This window comes from Myotis lucifugus, unplaced genomic scaffold (assembly GCF_000147115.1).
Source record: "Myotis lucifugus unplaced genomic scaffold, Myoluc2.0 scaffold_479, whole genome shotgun sequence".
NCBI classification, from domain to species: Eukaryota; Metazoa; Chordata; class Mammalia; order Chiroptera; family Vespertilionidae; genus Myotis; species Myotis lucifugus.
In genome coordinates, this window is record NW_005871527.1 from 59,330 (window position 1) to 81,574 (window position 22,245).

General features: G+C 44.6%; 1 protein-coding gene across 11 annotated transcripts in view; it reads right to left on the reverse strand.

Annotated features, from left to right (window-relative positions):
• Nucleotides 1-871: 871 nt before the first annotated feature.
• PPP2R5C (protein phosphatase 2 regulatory subunit B'gamma) overlaps nt 872-22,245 on the reverse strand; it is a 118,590-nt gene continuing 97,216 nt past the window's right edge. For 5 of the 11 annotated variants that reach the window (XM_023744613.1, XM_014445700.2, XM_023744608.1 and 2 more), the window contains 6 exons: nt 19,138-19,308; nt 16,529-16,656; nt 14,002-14,103; nt 12,683-12,755; nt 7,866-7,982; nt 872-3,250 (listed from right to left, as the gene is read on the reverse strand). In XM_023744613.1, the coding sequence (XP_023600381.1) occupies nt 3,119-3,250; nt 7,866-7,982; nt 12,683-12,755; nt 14,002-14,103; nt 16,529-16,656; nt 19,138-19,308 (723 nt within the window). In that variant the 3' untranslated portion in view covers nt 872-3,118. Of the gene's footprint in view, nt 3,251-4,972; nt 5,045-7,865; nt 7,983-12,682; nt 12,756-14,001; nt 14,104-16,528; nt 16,657-19,137; nt 19,309-21,540; nt 21,848-22,245 lie in introns of those variants that run through there. The other 6 variants (XM_023744611.1, XM_006103296.3, XM_023744609.1 and 3 more) reach the window with 5 other exon arrangements.

The window sequence follows — 22,245 nt, forward strand, 5'->3', positions numbered from 1 at the left end:
CGGTCCCTTTCCTGCACCCCAGCTCCCAGCGTGACCTCTTCCACTGTGAGGAGGAGTCACAGGCACAACTCACCTGCTGGAATGTCGATCAGGCGCGACTGTGGAGGTGATGGAACCTCCTCCATCCCAGGCCTCTTCTCACGGCCTCTCAGTAACAGCCTCAGGGAGGACAATGAGCTCCACCACACAGGAGGGGGTCACCTAAGACCCCACATTCCTATTCTCAGTGAGTCTACTCTTATTTCCAAGATGTTTCAAGAATCATTCTAAACATGATCGGGGCTCGAATAATCCATTTCCACAAACTGTGTCCCAATTCACATTTGGCTCAAAGAGAGGTGGTTGGTATGAAAACACCTCTACTTTTGCCCGTAGAGAAATTAAAATGAGTTTACAGAACGCTGGGGCAGGACCCGCCATCATGGGCCGCACAGCAGGCACCAGCCTGGAGCTGCGCCAGCGCCGCCTGCCCACCTTCCAGCCAGTGTCCTGGGCTAGGCCGCCCGACCCTGGCAGTGACTTGAGAATGGTCAGAAGCAGCTGGCCCAACACCATGGCTACATTTAGTTTCATGATGAGCATTAAAATTCACATGTTCTTTATTTAGTCCATATAATACACCATTTTAGAGTTTTTAAAAATTAGATAAAAGAGCATATTAAATGGCAAGTGTATGAAGTATCTCTTCATAAACAATGTCAAAACAAAAAGTTTTGAGTTACAAAATGTTTAAAAATATGTAGGTACTTAACATTTCACTAAAGCATAATGTTACAGATATTTTCTAAAGAAAAATAATTGTGCCACTTACCTATTTTTGCTGTTTCTATGAACTTTTTTATTCTGTACATAGGACATTTTGTACAAAATATGAAGTCTACATTTTTATTATTACCATAAAACAAAGATACAATGTATGTACAATATTAAAAGGAAGCCATACTACAGCCACACTAAAAAGACACTCGGAACAGTGACATTTCTGATGTATAGGGACATTTGGGAAAGAGTGAAGATGCCAAACGCAGAACTTTATGAAGAAAAACAGTCACCAGTTTATTTTCAATGTAGTACTTTTGAAATCAGTTGGTACAGAATAAACAATGTATCTATATAATAATATATAAGTTGAACAATTAGCACAGGGCATCTGAATACTAACTAGGAAAACTTTAATAGGCCAAAATATTAAATAATACTCTTGTCAAAGAAAATTAGTTTCTCTCAAAACGCTTTTTCCCTTTTTTTGGTGAATGTTTGTCTTCAATAAAGAGCAGAAATAAAACCTAGACAAAAGATGTTCTTATACTTTGAGCTTTACACAATCACCCAAACATTGAAATGTTGCTATTTTTTAGGGCAAAAGAGTCTTCCAGAAAGCTCTCTCACAAACATACTGAACATCCAAAATCAAGGCTATCTGAGCATCTGTCAGCCAAAGACGGAAGTTCAAACAATGGTATATCAAAATACATAAGATGCTGCTTTATACAATAAAAAGCACCCTTTTTCCCTCAAAAGGAGAAGGCATCTAAACTTTTTTTGTAATCGCAAATTTCATAATGGTAAAATGGATCGATACTTGTCAAGTTTCTCAGGAAGTGTGTCTGCTCACGCAGCGGGCTTTCCACGGGCGGCTGGGCACTCTGAATCCAGCACGCGTGCTCCACACAGGAAGTCCCCTCCCCCCAAACGAGTCTCCTCCAACACATGGGACATACATAGTCTGTGATTTAAGTGGCAGGGAACGACAGTCTGCTTTTACAATGAGTGGATACCAAGACCTCGAATAGAAGACAAATCCTAAAAGAAGCCACGTTGCATCTTTTATGCATAAAGACATTTAACATTAAGTTATATAATCTTATGCTGGAGACAAAAACACCCTAGAATCACTTGTTTAGGAGAGCAGTACACATCTCAAATAGCTTTCAAGCAGATAAATAAGTCAAGATACTGGCCACCCTGAGAGAAATAAAACATACAAAGCACTAAGTTTAAAGAATTTTCCTCGTGCTATTCCATCGAAAACGAGAAGCTCAACACATGCAAGGAAGTCTGGGAAATATATAGCAGCATTTGATGAAAACTCAGACACGGTACTTTCCTTAGAAGTGCATATAATGTGTGCTCGTTTCCACACAGGGGCTCACCTGAAGCCATCCGCCTGTTCCTCCCTCGGCTCTCAGCACCACGTCACACAATAATGAGTGTCACGCTAGCGCCCGGCGTGCACGGTGTGGCTACGTTTGCCCAAAGGCAGCTGCCGGCCAAGAACTGGCTTAACGCAGAATGTTCTCATCCTAGCCTTCTATCAGGTGTGGAATTCTTAGAGACTCTAATTTTATTAGTTCGAGAGCCTTGCTAAAGGGCAACACGTGTAAGTACAGAAAAAGAAAATCTGCAAACCCCAAATGAACACATCGTTTTAAAAATTCCAATCCCAGCCACGGGAGGCAGAAAGCGCTCTTTGTAAAATAAATTTCTCCTATGAGCTTACTCCTGGAGTCCTGGTGCCGGACCACCAACGGGCAAATATGGCTTTAGAAATACACGAAAGAAGTCAGACATGATGTACATGTCGCTGCTCAAAGTGAAGGACACCTCAGGAAGAAACAGCGGCTGAGGATTGTCACTTTTCCTGTGTTAGAACAATGACAGCAAAAAATCATTTTAATGAAATTGAAAAAAAACACACATCAAAAACAGAAAGACATTGCTGGTGTAAACAATCACATGGAAACAACTTCAAAGGTTGTTAAGTCTTAAAAATATGAAATATTTTTTAAGTGTTTCTTTGATTCGAAAAACATTGATACTCTTAGAACTATTTATTTTAAACAATCACCAATTCCATTTGGGTAGAAGGTGAAGGTGATGACCAGGGTGCTGATTTTGGTTCGCTGTCATATTTGGGACCGTGGCGGGGACACGGTGGCCGGCTCTGCCTGGGTCTGAGTCACCATTGTTTGAACTCCTAATCTCGAGCTGGGGACGGAGTGCATTACTGCCTACAGGATGGGGGCGAAGAAAGCTCTGACTCTGAGTGTAACTGATTTGTATGGCACAAAAGTATGTGTTTTCTACAGAATCCAGGACCGAGCCGGCAGGCGGGCAGCTAGCGGCCGTCCTGGGACAGCAGCTCGTCGGCTCTGCAGTGAGCCTCCAAGGCGTTCTTGGTGTGGAGGTCCTGAGGCAGCTCGGACTTGCGGCGCACCAGAGCCCGGTCCTTCTTCAGGTCCTTCTGTGCCTGGAATTACAAACGCAGGGCGTTGACTATAAACCACACTGTCCCCACAGCAAGCGCACATCCGCTTCAGCAGCCAAGGACAGCTGTGCGGCGGTGGCAGCCCACACCCAGGGCCCCTCCGCACTCTAAGGGATAGGCAAAGAGGCAAGTATTTCCTCTTGCGGCAACTACCCCCAATGCCACGTCTATTAAAAACAATCTCATGACCAGTGTGAAGGACGGTGTGCACACAATTGTGTTCTGTCTTTGAAAATGCATAGGTTTGCACAGATTACTCAATACCTCTATTTTGCAAATCCACCAGTTTTGGTCAAAAGCCCAGGGCCACTGCGTTGACAGCAGTATTTTGGAAATATGACAACAAACCATCTCACTCATCCAAACACCATGTACGTGTATACAGAGGACTGTCGGTCAGAAACTTGACCCTGAACCAAGCCTTCTTCCTATCAAGTGTCTCCATCAAAGAGAAGACAGTATTTACAGAGAATAAGTCACTTGGTGGTGAACAGGTGTCTACCAGAGGAAATATGTTTTATGTCAGTAATTTGACAACAAAAAGAATATAACGGTAAAACTTCTCATAGTTTCTAGATACCTTACAGTATAGCCTGTAAAGTATACTTAACTTCAATGAAAAATTCAAGGACCTGCAGAAGTCATACATGAAGTGTTCACATTTTTTGCAGAGCTAATATGTCTCAGAGCTCTTTGCAAATTTATCTACGGAAACAGCAATACTGTTAGAGTTTAGAAAGAATTTTGTGTGACATCATTTTAGATTATTTATAAAATGTTATCTGAATATTAATATTCATTCATGGTAAAGGAAGGAGTTTTGGTTTCCCCTGGAAACTGGTGTAAGATGGCTCAGGAAAGCCACACATGTCAGAGACAGAGGGGCACCAGCCTGTCGCGGTCACAGTACTTGTAAGAGTGCTTTTGTTTGTGAAGCGGATTTGCCTTCGACCTGTGGGAAACTCAGAGGGAAACTACCCTGAGTTTTATGTACATTCCAGGGTGAGCTGTAAAAGAACGCAAGGCAAAGCCAAACAAAACCAAGACTTTATATACTTGAAGTATTCCTGATTGCTGAGACAGGCATTCCAGAGAGAAAAAGGCAACAGCAAAAACTGTGGCGCTGGAACAGCAGATGCAAACTGGGAACACAGACCCTGGGCTTCTGAAAGGCAAGGGCAGAGGTGTGCTGGCGCAGCGGGCCGCTCCACGCAGGCTTGGTAAATTGATGTGTAAAGCAGAGAATAACTTCACAAACCCCCCGGGGAAAAGGTCAGAGGAACAGGAGCAGGGGAGCATGAGGCACCATGCAGATGGTCACCTAGGTGAGTAATGCTTGGTGAAGGGGACATGCTGGCGGACATGCTGATTGTGGATGGAACATACAAGACACATGGAACAGACAGACAGTTGGAGAGGCATGACCGTGACATCCTGCTATGGGTGCAGCTGGAGGAAACGGCCTGTTCCTCAGCATATGGCAGAGCTGAGAGACTCATTTACATAGTGAGTGGTCACAGAGCACCAGGGGCTGGGCGCACATAACTGCATGGTTTTACTCAAATCGGGGCAGAACTAATAAAAGTGTTTTAAGGGAGCACATTTCTTGGAATGACAGGGAAAATACTTCATGTACACATTAGCTTGTCACTCCTTTTCCTCAACAGAAAGGCCTTAATACTCTATAGATTGAGTAAAGAGTACCTGCACTTCCCACCTTCCGTCTTTCTACACCTTCCTGAATTGCATGGCTGGCACTGCTTTTCTCCCGACCGACTGTTAAAATGAGAATTGTAAACATTTTAAATGTCTCTGGTAGAAATGTCATTCACATGAAATTTACTAGTTTTCTTAGGATGCTCTATATAGAATTATACAAGTTTCTCAAAAGAAATGCGAATATAGTCTGACAGGTAAGCATACAGTTGACTTCCTCCACAATATTCCAACCAGCTACCTTCCACTGCCTTAGAACCGCCTCCCCTCCCCTCCTGCAATGCTGTCATTTGCCTCACGTGTCACGCCGAGCCAGCACTTGAGTCATTTTTAGCTAAAGCTTCTTATGTCAATTTGGTATCCAAATCACCCACATACATTTTTTCCTTGAATCTCGGTATCTCCTCTTTGCTTTAACAACAGTGTTTTTGAGAATTTCAGGAATATGACTGTAAACATTTTCAAATTAAGAATAGTCTATCATATCAAATATTATACCTAAGAGACTGCACTAAAAATATCTTCATCTAGATAGAGATTGGGAGGGGGTTTCAATCGATCCATACAAATCTGTAAGTCTTGAATTGGGGAGTGGTAATCTTCCAACCTTATTCTTTTATTGGCATTCATTTGGCTATTCTAGGTCCTCTGTATTACCATATAAATTTTAGAATCAGCTCATCAATTTCTAAAAAAAAAGTCTGCTGGGATTCTGACTGAGATTGTGTTAATTTGGGGAGAACTGGCATCTTAATGGTATTGAGTCTTTCAACCTGATCCATAGAAACCTAAAGGTAAGGGTGGGGGAATAATTTTTGTAAGAATGTCCATCACACGAAACACCGAGTCATGTAATCTAATTTCAAGGGTCATGAAAACAAACATGTTACAGAGGAGGCCCTAAACATAAAGAAGCCCATAACTTACACAATTATGTATTATGTTCATTACATTTTGGGCACTGTTTGCTCTTTTCCTAGCTTTAATTATCAAGTCAGAGAATGTACTGAAGAGAACAATTCTCCAACCCTAAAATATTTAATGTGAAAGAACTGGCTTGTAAACCATCAGTTTCCTTCTCAACTTTATATGGACTCACAAATGAACATGTGGTTATAAGTTCACAGGCAGGCTCCCTGGGGGAGGGCACTGGCTTGATTTCCTCTGGATGTGTGCAGGTGACAGGCTGGCTGTCCTGTCCTTAGCACACGTTAAGCCGTAGAACCAAAATAGTAATAAAAAAGAGGACCTCAAATTCCAAGTTAAAAAAAAAAATCAAGTAGGAAAATTAACACTCCCACAAATAGAGAAAAATATAAGAATTTTATCCTTTTTATTAAATCTATTTCATTGGTAAAAATATTAATTGTGAGGAAATTATGGTATGCGATTATATTAAGTAAAAAATGTTACTAGGGGTTTAGTGAATTTTACCACTGTACTTTTAGTATTTCCAAGATTTGATGAGCTGAAAGAAGCACGAATTCACCTGCTTTTTATTTTAACCTACAGCCAGGAGCTGGCTGGCAGAAGCGGCGTGACCATGGTCAGCACGGGCACCTCCTTCTGCAGCACCAAGAAAAGGAGTCCAGACCAGGGCTGCCCGATGGAAAGGTAATGCCACCTACGTATGTAATTCTAAATTTTCTAGTAGCCACATCAAAAAGTAAAAAGCAATAGTAATAGGTGAAAGTAATTTTAATGTTTTATTTAACACAGTATATTAAAAATATTATAATTTCAACAAATAATCAATAATAAAAAAATGAGGAATGGGATGTTTTTACATTCTTTCCCTCACAGGAAGCCTGGGAATGCCTGAGTTTGAGTGACGGCACATGCAGTGCTGACGGCCACACTTCAGTGTGCAGCCACGTGGCTGTGGGTAGGACAGCACAGTCAGATGGTCTGCACCGTATGCTCTGGGAAACGTCTGATCCTATCTGACCAGGTGGGGAATACAACTTACTTGAATTAAAATAAAACAGATTAACACGCCCCTCTCTGTTTAACTGCGTTCGGAATGACACTAGCACTTACGAGCCATTTGCACACAGTGCACGGTGTCAGTCCAGCCACTCAATTTTCACTGTCAGAATCCCAGTGCTGATGTCTTTGGAAACTCTTTTGCTGGTCGGAGGGGATTAAAGTTCAAAGTCAGAGCCAGCCCAGACCCCCAGCCCGGCCAGGACTACATCAGCTTCCATGGACAGAGAGGCACAGCACCGCGAGGCTCTGCGCACGCAGGCGGAGCTGGTGCGTGACCTCAGTGGCCCACGTTGTATATATTCCCTCGTCAGTAATAAGAGTGTATTTGGACCAGTGGGTTCTAAATAGGTATTCCCACCACAGTGGAAACAAAACCACTCGAGCGAGGTAGTGCGTGCGGTGGTTCTGACAGAGTCCGCAGCCCTGGGAACCCCAACAGGGCCCGGGCCCTGCACAGGCCTCACAGACCGAGGTTCTTCGAGGGGAGGGAGACAAGGCTCCACCCCGGTGTCTGGGCTGCTGAGCTTGGCCATAACTACGACTAATGGGGACCAAGAGAAGTTGGTGGGAGGCAGAGGGAGAAGCGACAAGACATTACTGCGAAGCTTTTGACTTTTTTGCTCAAGTTAACATTGAAAGACATTTAAGGGTGGGGATTACTGTTAAGATAAATGAATAGACAAACTGCAGGCACATACTTCACTCTTAAAAACTGTTTCTAGTAAACTGATCACTGAGATGTACAGATAAATGTTTCCTGTAAGTTTACCAAAGTTTAATTTTTAACTCTGGCTCGCAAAGACTGCTGGACAGCACCTCACCTACACAATCATGTGCATTTCAAAGCAAATCTACAGCGAGCGCCTCTCTGCTGAGCTCTGCGCACTTTTACCTGGCGAGCCTCTTCGTTCACTGTCTTTCTCAGCATCTGCACATCTTCAAATAAGGGCCCATCTGTCTCCATTGCAACCGGGATGCTCATGGTGCTCGCTTGACTATGTAACGTATACTGCAATGCAAAGTGTGGAATCACTCTCTGTTAGCGCCTGGGGTCCGACGCCAGGGTCTCCTCCTGGCTGGGCACAACTTCCCACCAACGCTCCCCAGGGCCCTCTGCCGCCTCCACCTGCCGCTGACCACCTGGAGTGCCTACAGTTCTGTTGACACACAGGTGAAGGGCAGAGCTGGTGTCAGTGGTCACTCCACCATCCCGGCCCCTGGGGCCGGGGGCTGGTGGTGACACCTGCCTCACAGCCTTTGGTGTCCTGATCCCACACAAGCAGTGAGGGCACAACCTGGATTGGTCACCAGGGCCTATTTCACACTGAAACCGCCACCTCTAACCTCCCAACCTTTGCACACCACCTGCTGAGCGGTGATGTGCACCCTTTCCTCTCCCATCCTCCTTTCTGGATCTTTTACTCCATTTTCCTAACTTGCTTCAGCCCCACCATGGACCGCATCCTTTGTCCACACCCAGAATGCACAGCTGCTGCCCTGAGCTGGCACTGGAGGGAAGCACCAGTGCACCCCCAAGTCCAGGACCTCCTGTCCACCGGGCCCAGCAGCTCCCGTCACCTCCCCACTGGCTCTGGGCTTGGTATGAATTGCAGACGGGTCTTTCAGACTGTTTATCTGAGTGTAACATGGGGCTAAGATCAGAGGGTTGTTACTGAGTCAAGAGACTTGAAACAGCCAGATTACCATGAGCATCTAGTGTCCAATTTCTCTGTGAGGGTGAGGACAAGGGGAAGAAACCCAGGAGTCTGCTGAGTGGTGCTATTCCAGGGGCTTCCATGTCTTGTGACAGACCCATAAAGTGGGTGCCATGGCCCATCTGATGAGGACGGAGGCTCTGAGTGGGCAGTGAGGGGCAGCTGTTGCCCTTCCATCACACACCCTCCAACGCTTTGCCCGGGGGGGGGGGCGGCGGGGGAGGTCCCCTGCCCTCGGCCTCTAACCTCCTCCCTCCCACCTCAGTGAACTTCCAGGAATGACGTTTGGCGCTCCCCCTTTTTTTCTCCCCTTCCAGTTCACCGCCTGCTTTGAGCCCTCAGCTCTGTGATGGGACCTTAGTCACCAGGCTGTCAGTGGTGCCATGTCTTGGTTGCTAAGCCACTTTTTGTTTCTATCCTCCTGGACCTGACCACCACCATCCCTGAGGCTTCCCCTCCTGCTGTCTCTGGATGACAGTGCTTGCCTGTCTCACGCGTCCTGTGGGATCTCGACCCCACCTTGTTCACCGTGCCTTCCTTGTCCCCCTGGACCCTGTCCTTGTGATGGCCGCTCACTCACTCACTCGGGCCACATCCTCGCTGTTTCTTCAACACCAGTGGGTTCCCGGGTCCCCTCGGTGCCCAGCGGAGCCCCTCCTAAGTGCCCAACCCTCCAGGCCCCTCCACTGCCACCAGACGAGTTTCTGAACTGCAAGTCTGACTGGGCCACCTTGCTCTTCGTGACACTAACACCTGCACACATTTTTGGGAACAAAGCCCACACTTCTCTTCCGTCTCCAGCTTTGGCCCTGGAATGGAGCAGTCAGCGCCTCCTCCACCGCCCAGAGGCCACCTGTGTTGAACAGATCGGCTTCCCTGCTGTCCTCTCTCTGACCTGAGTGTTTTCCCCGGATTCAGAATGGCTAAGCCCAGGACTATGGCCTCCCACACCTGCATCTTTTCTTCATGTGCCTCCCGCTGAAGGCAGGATCCAGCCTCCGCCATCATCACTCGGCGTGTTACCATCTGACCGCCTGAACTGAACTCTGGCCCTGCCTGGCCCCCTCATGGCCGTTAGCTCCTTGAAGCCGGGGGCTGTGCCCTGTTCTCATCTTTGTACTGGGGAAATTCCATGATGAGGGACACAGCACAGTGCCTCGTCCTCTCGGGGCTCGCAGCCGCTGGGCCAGACAGAAGTGACAATAACTGTAACACCCGGGCGGCGCAGGGCCTGCGCTGAGCCAGCACCAGCTTTGGCTCCTCTGAGCGAAAACGGAGTGTGCTCCACAGAACCCGGCAAGGTCCTCGCTGGCCCAAGGCAGAGGAAAGTGTCAACCAGGTGCTATCAAACGTTCACAGCAAAACCAATGTCCCATGGTAGGACAGGGTCCTTACTAGGGACAGACACCCCCATCAAGGCACAAAGGGTGAAGGGTGGCACACCAGAGCTACACTAAGAATTCAGATGTTGTCGTCACTTCCCATGAGGCCCATCAAAGTCAGGGAGAAATAAGTAGTCAAATGAGGAAAGACACATTTATGTTAGAGATCTTCACCATCTCATGATTAAAAAAGCTGAATCATGTGTGACAATAAACCCCCACGAAGCTGTCACCACTGCTAGGACGACAGACTGAGGATCCTTTCCCAGGTCCCACGGCGCACACACTGGTGAGAACTCCCAATACATGGTTTGTAAAACAGGGACCGTCCGGAAGACTTCTTGATACACGTCAGTAAACAGACCGTGAATTACTGGGAATCCACCTTAAAAAGGGAAGCTATTAAATCAATTCTCAAAAAGGCAGATTTGAGATCAAGAACCAAGCTTCAAAACCCCAACTATTTTTGTTACAGAGATAAGAAATAAATTATTTACTCTTTGCTGTGAATGGCAAGCAGTGATTAGAATTCAGAAAAATATTCTCTCTAGAATTAAAACAAGTTCGAAGCCCTGATTTCTAGCCCTGAGATTGGTCATGAAGTATTTTCCGTTTGCACACAGACAGGTCTGTTGGGGTCGAGTCACAGATGGGTGGACACAGAGATGAGGAGTCAGGACAGTGATCGGACCAGAGTGCGGGCCCCCAGTGAGTGCACGGTCCTGGCCACCAAGACATTTGTAAAGAGCAGGGAACAGAAATGTGATGTCAAAAAGCCCAGAGAGTTCAGAACAATCCATATTTCAGAAGGAAAACCTGTTACAGCTCCAAGGTGAAACAGCTTGGTAACACAATCACCTGCACTCCCCCTTTGTAATGCTCAAGTTTATGCAACTTCCCATGAGGTTATTTCTATATCCAGCTAAAACCAATTAGATCAGACACTCCGATCTGTACATATGTTATATGTTTCCAGGGTGCTGGTTTCCAATATGTGACAGTTAGGTTAGGGTCAGGGTTAGGTTCTCACAGTCCAGCCGGGACTGACTGCCCTTTGCACTTACACCTGCCCAGATTTACGGTTTTCCTGTGCTTTAAAAGAAATGTCAGTATTTTAACCTTACTTTTAACATAAATTCCATTCTTTTTTTAATGTATTTTTATTGATTTCAGAGAGGGAGCGAGAGAAAGAAACATCAGTGAGAAGAATCATTGACCGGCTGCCTCCTGCATGCCCCCTACTGGGGACCAAGTCTGCAACCAGGACATGTGCCCTTGGCCAGAATTGAACCTGAGACCCTTGAGTCTGCAGGCCGACGCTCTATCCAGAGCCAAACTGGCCAGGGCATAAATTCCATTCTTTAATAGATACCCATAGCTATCTACCTACGTTAAGTGCTACACAGTTCCACAGTGATCTTAAAATAGCACTCGATGCAGAAGCATGGGGTATGTACTGGCAGCACAAGGCTGGCTACTGGTGTTAGGCAGAATCAGGATTCACTTAAGAATGTCACTTAGTTTTCCTATGGCTCAAGTTTCTTGACTGTAGTTTTAGCAAAGGGAATACAAATCAATATGTGATTCGATAGGTAAATAGAATGTAACTTTGTATTCATGTATTGCTTTCTATTAAATGTGAGAGATTTAAAAACTACACACCAACTTGGATAATAATTACTTATGTGCCCCTCTCATCAGAGGGAATAGATGACTTATCATTTAGTTCACCTTCCTGAACCTACTAGGATTTTGGGGATAAGCTGAGCAGCTCTCCTCATAAAGGAAAATCTTACTTTTTCTTTTCTGGGCAGTTGAAGAAAGCCTGAGAATTCTCAACATGGCAAAGACCCACACAAACGCTTTTCAGGAAGTGCAGGCCCCGTGATGACTGCCAAGCCCTGTGATGACTGACAGGGGAAAGTCTGCAGAGACAGTGCTCCAGTCACCCAGACCCGCAGACGGAAAACCAGAGACCACAACTCCAGCCCCAGAGCCTGGCACCCTGGGAGTTAGCCCAAGAGTTAGTGCTACCTAGGATACGGCTGGCCACTCTGGAAGGCAGGGCACCTGTGCCCACCAACAGAGCGCAAGGGCCCTCCTGGCTCAGAGCCGGTGCTCACATGGGAGAAGTCAGGCAATTTTTTAAGGACAAAAGGCTCAGCCTACAGACACCTAATTTTAGGAAAGAGGACATCAACTTTATACTTAATCTATTCCAAATCTAATTTCTTTTAGAATTTGATATTAAAGAGAAGGAAATATAGTTTGAGTTACAGCATCTATGATATTTGCAAGAGAAAGCAAATTACAATCTTGGTCCAAAATAAAGGCTGTATCCTGGTTTTCTTTTTACCACAGTATATTCATCAATTTCATATCTTATTTTAAAAGCAGAAGAAAACGTGTCAATCCCGTGGTAAAAACTTTTTGGGGCAAATGAAGTACTTATACAAAAGTGGGAAAGTATTTTTCTTTTATGGATATTTTCATAAACAATGTTAGTGAATGCGATTCCCCTCCTTCCCATGACGAAGCCACAGGCCTAACTTATAAAAACATTCAGTCACACCCTAGACGGTTTCAAGAAATGTTACTCTCGTTTGTAGTACCTGGGGGTTTGCTTTGGCTAGATTTTCTATTTTAACCCATGCTTCTTCTCGTTCTTTCATTTTTAGCTTCTCTCTGAAAAACAGTAAAATGTAATTAGAGAAATGAATTACATTCAAGAAACAGTTAAAGGGGAAAACACTGAATGGGCAGTGACATAGTCCTGTCTCATTCACAGTGGGGATTACAATACATGGGACATGAAAAAATGCAAAAACAACAAGACTTAGAGGAAAAAGATAAAAGTAAATGCTAAAACTTCAACATGTCCACTGACAATGAGTCAGCATGACCTTCAGTCAATCACTGAACTCGACTTTTCTGAAAATCCACAAAATGTGCAACAAGACCTCTAGGTTCCCTTTTAGAAACTGTGATAGTCTATGGGAGAAGGTGTGCCATCGGAAAAGCCCGATGTTTATATATTTCACATCTGAACACTGCGTTCAGCTGAGCTAAGAAGGGACCAGGCAGCCTGAAGGGTAAAGAAAGCCCCCTGTGCCCTGCCCTGCTGTTTACTATCGTCTCACACTCCACGTCGCACGTGTTTACACCTGGCTGTCTTTCTCTTTCCACACTGCCCCGAACATAAATCCCACAAAGACAAGGGTCTTGTTTGCTTTATTCACTGCTGTGTTGCCAGAACCTAACACAGGGCCTGGCATACAGGTAAACACTTCCATGCTGTATATAGAACAAACGTGACCACTGGCTATATAGACTGCATGTGAATTACATTCAGTCAAGTTTACCTGCCTGAGCCAGTTTTAAGTGACAAGCCAAGAATAAACTCTGCTAACAGTTCATACTGGACTCTGAAGTGGAGGTATAACTAGTTAACCACTGAGACAGTGCCTTGTCACTAGACTGTCCCTGGGCAGTGAGCGCAGGGCCCTGGTTCTGCGGGCACAGGTGAGACTCCAGAGAATGCCTACAGCACGGATGTTACCACATTAGAACAAAGTCCTGTGGAGGTGAAGATTCTTGCTCTCTCATACAAACCTTACAAAACGTAATTCAAATGCCTGCCTTATAAACATGAAAAATTACTACACATTATAGCTGGTAAGGGTCCCTGAGAAAAGCAAAAATTCTCAAAGTTAAATGATTAAACTAGTAGAATGGAGGAAATAGCTAACTTTAAATGTGTCCTCTGAAAATAAGTTATCATAACAAAGTTTTTATTTGCTTTCCAAGTATGAAAGGATTGATTTTGCTTTAAAGTGAAAGATAACATGCTAGGACAAACTAATGGGAGAGGTTTATTGAGGGTTAAGGAGAAAAATCCTTGAAAGAGTAACTTTTGAAAAGAGCCACTTACTTCAGCTTCTCTGCTTTAAACTGTTGGGTGCAGTCATCGAATAGTTTTTGGTTCATTTCCATGAAGAGTTTCAGTGCGTTGTATATCAAGCCATGTATTGTCCTATATGTAAAACTCATGTTGAAACTCAGAATACATGATCTTTTTTACCCTCTCCCTACCCCTGGGATACAATCTATTTTCATCCAAACTTATCAGGCTATTTCAATATTCATTTCACAAGTTTCCTGCACTTTAGAGAAAAGAAGTTGCTGCTTTTGATTCATTTGTTCCTTTTCTTTAAAAAATTTTTTTTTAAATTGATATCAGAGAGAGGAAGGGAGAGAAAGAGTGGGATAGAAACATCAATGATGAGAATCATTGAGACCTCCTGGTTCATGGGTTGACCCTCAACCACTGAACCACACTAGCCAGACCATTTGTTCCTTTTCTTACAGTCCACCAGGTTGACCCTCAACCACTGAGCCACACTAGCCAGACCATTTGTTCCTTTTCTTACAGTCCACCATGCAGCCTGTAACATCCTTCGGGAACCAAAAGCCACCTTACTCGCAAGCTGAATAAAAATGTTGAAACTTGAACAAGTGTAACTAAGACAAGCTTAATTATATAGGAGACAATAATGTGAACATTTTATTTCCTATAAATGTTAGTTTCCTTTCTATCTTATTCACTGAGGACAGAAAAATTAATTTTAATAATGCCTGTAGAGCTTTGGTAGGAAGAACATAAAACTGCCACAGAGCTGCTTAGTCAAACTTAGCTGCAGGCTCTGACACACAGAAGGGGAGCCCAGCTGCTTTGTGTCCCAGCGGAGCCCCGTGACTCAAGTCCCAGCTGCCATCTGTGGAGCCACATAAGCGACCCTCCAGTGATGGCAGAGAAACTGCGCAGCAGAGCCTTGCAAACCAAGGAATTGCGAGCAACAATAAAATAGGAGTTAAACCAAAACTCAAGCCAAAAACTAAACTTTCAAATCACAACTACTTTTTAATTCACTTTATAATAAACCCAAATCATAATTAGACAACACTTAGAAGAACCTTTCTTCTTTGGCCCTGGGCAGGAATCATGCTCAATCATGTACAGGAACTTTGTTATCACCCGCTAAACTCAATGGTTTAGTGTTGACATATGAACCAGGAGGTCATGGTTCACTTCCTGGTCAGGGCACATGACCAGGTTGCGATCCCCAGTAGTGGACATGCAGGTGGTGGCTGATCAATGACTCTCATCATCTATGTTTCTACCTCTCTCTCCATCTCTCTGAAATCAATAAAAACATACAAAAAAAGTAATAAAAAAAAAACACAGATGCTACAAAGAGGTCATTAAAAGTCAACATATTAACAATGACTAGACAACTCAAGGACCATTCCAGCCCCAAGACTGCAGTGAGCGGTCACGGGTGTGGTCAGGCACTACGACTTGTTAACTTCACCTTAATTAACCATCACATCAAGGTGAAGGTCACCTGCAAAGCAGGGTGCTTTGTGTATGGGCACACCTAGGTGATATGGTGGGTTTGGTTCCAGACCACAACCATAGAGCAAGTAGTCATCTTTATGCTGGAGGAGGGTCCTGCCTTCATTTTTGTTGTTGTTAGTCCTCACTGAGGATATTTTTTCCATTGATTTTTAGAAAAAGTGGAAGGGAAGGAGGGCGAGAGGGAGACAGAAAAACATCGATGATTGGTTGCTTCCTGCATGTGCCCCAACAGGGCCGGGGATGAATCCTCAACCCAGTATGTGTGCCCTGGGCGGGAATCAACCCTGCCACCCTTCAGTGCTTGGGCTGATGATCCAACAACTGAGCAACACTGGCCAGGGCCTGCCTTCAGTGTGTAAAAAACACGTTGTGAAGTGCAATAAAACAAGGTGTGCCTGTTTACTAACATTGTCTTGATTGGTCATCACAAAACACTCAGCTGGGTGATAATATTCTCTATTTTTTGGAGAAAATCAGTCCATTCCTGCTCTTCCGTGAAAGGACAGGAGAAGCAGAGCAAATGTGAGGTTCCTCAGGTGGGTTGAGATCACCTGCTCTAGAGGCAGGGAGCACAGTGGGTGGTTCTAGGTCACAGAGGAATACTCCCAGGGTGTGTGACAGCAGAACTCGAGGGTCCCAAGGATGGAGTGGCCATCCTGCTGGGGCTGTGCCCCGGGAGCTCTAATGGGACCTTTGACTCCTCTGGAGGGAACTTAACAAGATGCTGCTACTCACACGGCCAGGGATGGCAGCTGTGAACATGTGGGCTTGGACTGGGGGTAAGGAGGCAAATGAAAGACATACTTCCACTTAACTACTAGTCCAATAAGACATCAATATCTCGTTCCTTAACTGATACTTCAGACTTGGATTTCAATTCTAACTGGTTTGAAGTATAAGCAGAATATGCAAATGTAAAAATATATAGATACTATACCTGAAACTCATATAAATAATGTTCAGTGCAAACTGTAATTGAGAAATAAAATAAAAACAAATAAATAAAAACACGTAGATGTGAGGATGGCAGCCTGCTTACTTATTCCAGTGGGTCTTTGAATTGCGGTACAAGGACGGGAACATGATGGGCAGGATCTTGGCTGCGTTGTCACTGATGAGGCTCATAATGTACTCATTGTTCCAGTAATACAGCGCTCGCTCTGCCACCTGGAAGACAGGAGGTGCATGCTCTGTTCCGGTCATGACTGAAATCATTCAGCAAATATCCCCTCTACTACACCGTGAGTAGGATAATGAAGTATACTGCCTTAGAAAATTATGATTATTTTTACAAATTCACAAAGCCCTAGACAGTGATTGTCAACCAGTGTGCCTCCAGAATTTTTAAAACATATAATATCTGACTATTTAGTCAGGGGCATTGACCTCTTTTCCCTTAGATTGTAAGAAAAAAAAAAAAAAAAAAAAAGACAACATCCAGCACACAGTGGCCACCAGTGTGAATGCCCTGTCTTGAACCGTAAATACTGGTATACAGGTCATATTATAGGGTTGCTTCTTATTGGTCTCATCAATTTGTAAAATATAAAAAAAGTTACATCTGATTGGTTAATTCTTGGTACCAAAAATACTTATATACAAGTAGAGGCACCAGATTGTTTAAAAACGTCACTTTGGAGCAAAAAGGGTAGGCAATTACTATTATTATTACTATCATTTTTGTAAATCAATCAAAATTCTATCTAATTTTTGTCAGATCAGCAAACACCGTATTTTTGGTGTGCTGCAGAATTCTGGCAATTAGTTTATGTGCCACAAGATGAAAAAGGTTGAAAACTGCTGCCCTAGACTGTAACCCTAAAGAGCCTTCAACAAAGAGGCAGATGGTTTCTTGGGCACCAAGAACACTGGCACAGCTTACTCAACATTCATGCCAGACCCTGGGCTATATGCTGAGGGACACAACTCAAATGAATCCTTCTGCTACCTGCCGCCCATGCACACACAGCTCAGCAGGGATGAGGCATTTGGTGGGTGAATTAGAAGTGATACATCATGTGGTGAACAGCGGTGGGGCAGGGGACATGGAGTGCTGTGTGCGTGTGGGGAAAGGTGGTCATGGAGCAGGTCCCCGAGGGAGGTGAGGGCACTGGCCGAGGGCAGCGGGAGTCATTAGATGGAGGGATGGGAGGGGCTGGGGCAACATGTACACAGGTCACGTGGAGCTGTGCTGGCACATTTTCCCTCCTCTGCTGGGTCACCAACTCACTGGAGACCGTGAGGTTTTGCTCATTTTGTGGCTAGATTTTCACCCTGTTCATGATGAATTTACAATAAATGTCTGTTCAACGACACAAAAGGATGGGGTGGCAGAGTAGCCGATTAAAGCCACTGGGGAAAACCTTTGAGAGCCTTGAAGGGTTTAAGAAGGAAATCAGGAAAAGAAAGCGGAAAGTGACTTGATTGAGAATTCCGTAGTGACAAAAATCAAGACTATTAATTAAGTTTTTCTAAAGGGTGAAGGGAGAAGAATTTATATGATGTCAGAAACAAAGAGCTTTATGGAGAGAATCCAGAGCTGAAGGTTTTATCATATTACCTATAGATATCGATTACTCAATTATGGAAAATAGGGTTTTATGCATTTTGGAACATGCTGAACACAAAGATAGTTTTACAGAGAAGCCATTTAACACTTGGAGTGGGGGAAACGAGTTAAGTCGGCTCGCGTGAATTGCGCGTACTCCGCGGGAGCCGTCTTTAACTCGGTTCATATAGATTTGCGGTGGAGTGCGGGAAACGTGTAAACTCGGGCCGATTGTAACTGCGTATTACCAAATATTTGTTTGTAATCCACCCTTTTGGTGGATGGAACAAAACCAAAAGACAGAGCCATCTTATATTTTGGCGGGAAATTCACCCCACACCGGAGTGTTAAAAACTTTTATTGATTTTAGAAAGAGAGGGGGAGGCACAAAGAGGGAGGGGGGTAGAGAGAGAGAGAGAGAGAGAGAGAGAGAGAGAGAGAGAGAAAGAGAGAGAGATTGATTGAGATTAACCTGCTGTTCCACCCGTTTATGGGTTCACTGGCTGACTCCTGTATGTGCCTGACCGGGGATTGAACCTGCAATCTTGGCACACTGGTATGATGCTCCAATCAACTGAGCCACCCAGCCAGGGCGAGAAGCCTTTTTTTTTTTTTTTTTAATATATTTTATTGATTTTTTTTACAGAGAGGAAGGGAGAGGGATAGAGAGTCAGAAACATCGATGAGAGAGAAACATCGATCAGCTGCCTCCAGCACACTCCCTACTGGGTATATGCCCGCAACCAAGGTACATGCCCTTGACTGGAATCGAACCTGGGACCCTTCAGTCCACAGACCGACGCTCTATCCACTGAGCCAAACCAGTTAGGGCAGAGAAGCCATTTTTAATTGCTCTTTTAAAAAAATTTGTTCTTATTGAGAAATGTTGTCAGTTATGGGAACAAGATACTAAAGTATATTTTACAAAACTAAAGTCTTAGCATCTTATTTCGAGGTGCGATTAAAGTACAAACTTGAAGTTTACTTTCAAATCACATGAGAAGCACAACATGAGAAGCCACACCCAGAAATCTGTCACCCCAACAGGAGCCCACCCAGCAGCTGCTCACCACTCTCTGCACCCTCCCCCAAGTCCATACCTGGAAGTGTGGGCTGGAGACGCACTTGGCCAACTGCCGGAAGAGCGGCTCCATGACCTTGACAAATTCTGATGGTTCAATCACATCTAAAATTTCTTCTAACTCATTCAAGAACATTACTTCTTTTGGACTGTGAGTCTTTGGCCAGTATTTGAGCAGTGCCATGACCACCTATGGAAGAAAGAGCACACAGTGTGATGTCCATGGTGCCCCAACATCCGTTAATTAAGTCGGTTTTCAGTCCCCATTGCACAGCAACAAAATAAGGTGGTGCTTTTTTCCTTATAGGAGAAACAGTGATTCAGTCGATTACTAGCTGAGTTTTTTATAATTAGAGAAACAGGTAAAATTTTATACACTTTGTTATTTTTTTTAATCTTTATTGTTGAGCGTATTACAGATGTCCCTCTTTTTTCCTCCACTGCCCCCCTCCACGCGGTTCCCACCCTGCCCCAGACCTTTGCCATTCTATTGAATTTTATACACTTTAGAACCACAATTTTAATGTATGTGACCCACTCACTCTTACTGACACGTTTCAGTGTTAGTTTCTTTAAAAAAGTGAAAACAAACAAAGAGGCAGTTAGGAGAGCTTAGAGAGAAAAGACCAATGGACAAACACAGAGCACATGAATTCTACATGTCTCAGTGTCGAAATGGCCAGTTCTAAAATTGTTGGTGACACATACACATGTACAGAATCCATTTCTTTCTCCAATTAATTGATTATTCATGTACATTTATACACAAACATGTGTGTGGTTATGTATGGTGTTTTCAATGGTGCTAAAACATATCAAAGAGACAAAAATGAGCTGGTATTATTAGCTCCTGCTTCATGAGGCTGCAGAAGGATCTGAGCTTGGGCCCACACTGCCTTCTGTGTGAATGACCTTGGACTGGTCACCAATCCTTTGGTGCCTCAGAGCCTTTATCAAAGACGAGGGGTACAACCTCTGCCCTGGGGCCGCTGTGGGGAGCAGACTATGAAATCCACACAGCTGCCTGGGGACTGCTGGCCCTTAGAAGGCGTGCGTTGGTGTGGCTGTAGCGAGAACCCCACCTAGACAGCGCCCTTGAAGGCACATTCAGTCCCATGGCAGTGGCTTCCTGATTTGTGGATGTTAGATGTCCCATTCCTTGCCCAAGTCAGACAGGTAGAGTTTCTGCTGGGCAATCTTTCTTTTATCATATTGCTATAGTTTCCAAATTTCCTACCACAATCAGACCAGTAAGCATTAATAATGCTTCTAGAGGTTAGCCACCTTAAATCTAAACCAGCACAACCCAGAGCCAGCATTTACATGTGAGCACACGTCCTTGAATGACTATAACCTACTACCTGAAAGCTCTGTTTAGCCTCTGAACCACCAGCCAGCCGCTAGCGTTAGGACCGCTGCTAAGTCATCAGGGCTCGTGTGCACTGGCTGGTGGTCCCACCTCTGGTCATTTCCAGCCTGAAGACCACACTAGTCACGGCTTAGCAGGCCAGCCCCTTACTCACCACCGTGGTTAGAGTCATGGTGGCCTCTGAGCAGCATCCATATAGAACAATTCTGTTTTGATGCTCGTGGCATTTAGGTTTTTGGATAATCTTTGATGTTAAACTTTATAAAACCCCAAAATATATAAAAAAGAAAGCACTCCTAGTTTGGAGGTCTGTCTGACATAATTTACAACACAATTATCTTAAAAAGGAATTATTTTTAAAAATGCATCACTTAATGGATTTCCTCCTACTTTTTGCTCAAAATAACTTAATAGACATTTATCAAGCACCTACTACAGCCTGGATGTATGGGAACCACTGTTAAGAGTACAGCAGATGCACATCACTGCGCAGCCCACGGCTCCTAGTCATTTGACAAATGGAATTTTATGGGAGAAACACATTAATATTTGAGCTGCAGGACAACTGATGTAGCTACTCATGTCGCTGGAAAGGTATTATTTCTGGAATCAGAGTCACACCCTGACTTTTCACACTATTTGCATCCACCTATGAGCAGATCAATAACCAACTGTTTCAGAGTGCGACAGCCTTTTGCAGAAGAGGATGTCTGCTCTGGGAATGCTAATACCAGGCGACAATGGCCGCTCGCTGATGGGAACACTTCAAGAATGGGGCTTTCCTTGGCAAACTCAATGGGCTGCTGGCTCTCTGGAGAGGACTGGCAAGCCTGGGGTGGTGCCAGTGGCCCCTGCCTGGCTTCCTGGGGAGTCCCCTTCCTGACCTGGCACATTAGGGAAAGAGAGAGAGAGCTCTCACCAGGCTGTAGAGGCCTAAAGAGACAGGTGGGCAACAAGAACACGATTTTACTTCCTGATGAGTTTCTGTTCTTCTTACAATACTGTACGTGCTCGACGTGCCCAGAACACTTTTGAGCACTGTATATAGGTTGCAAATAAAAATTTATTACAGATTACAAATGGGAGCAAAAAATGTCTTTTAAATGGGTTGTACTTTATGAATTCTGGAGCCCCCAAACAAACAAAAGAAAAATTCTGGAGTCTGAACATTTCCTTGGGAGCTTCCAGAATCTCAGAGCTGAGGCAGAGGTGTGAGGAGACTCCAGGGAGGACAGTGCAGGGATGAGTCATTCTGAAAGGGGCTGCCTGTCACCTCTACAGGCAGCAGCTGAGGGACATGATCAGAGCTGGCCCTGAATTCGTGGGTGAGGTAGGGGAGTCTACACACAGCATTTAGAAGCTTAAAAGAAAGCAGAGATCAGAAGTCAGTTTCACACAGGAACACAGTATTAGGATTTCTTCATGTCTTTTCACAAGAAAACTAAAAGACTGCACCTAATACTTTTTACTTTGTTACTCACTAGTAAAAACAACCCAAATAAAGAATGGGCAATGGCCCTGGCTGGTGTACTCAGTGGTTAGAGCATCGCCCTGTGCACCAAAGAGTCAAGGGTTCAATTCCCGATCAAGGGCATGTACCTGGGTTTTGGGTTTGCTCCTTGCCCCTGATAGGGATGAGTGGGGGAGGCAACCAGTCGATGTGTCTATCTCACATAGATGTTTCTCTCTCTCTTCCCCCCCACCCTTCCACTCTCTTTGAAAAGCAATGGAAAACGTATCCTCAGGTGAGGATTAATA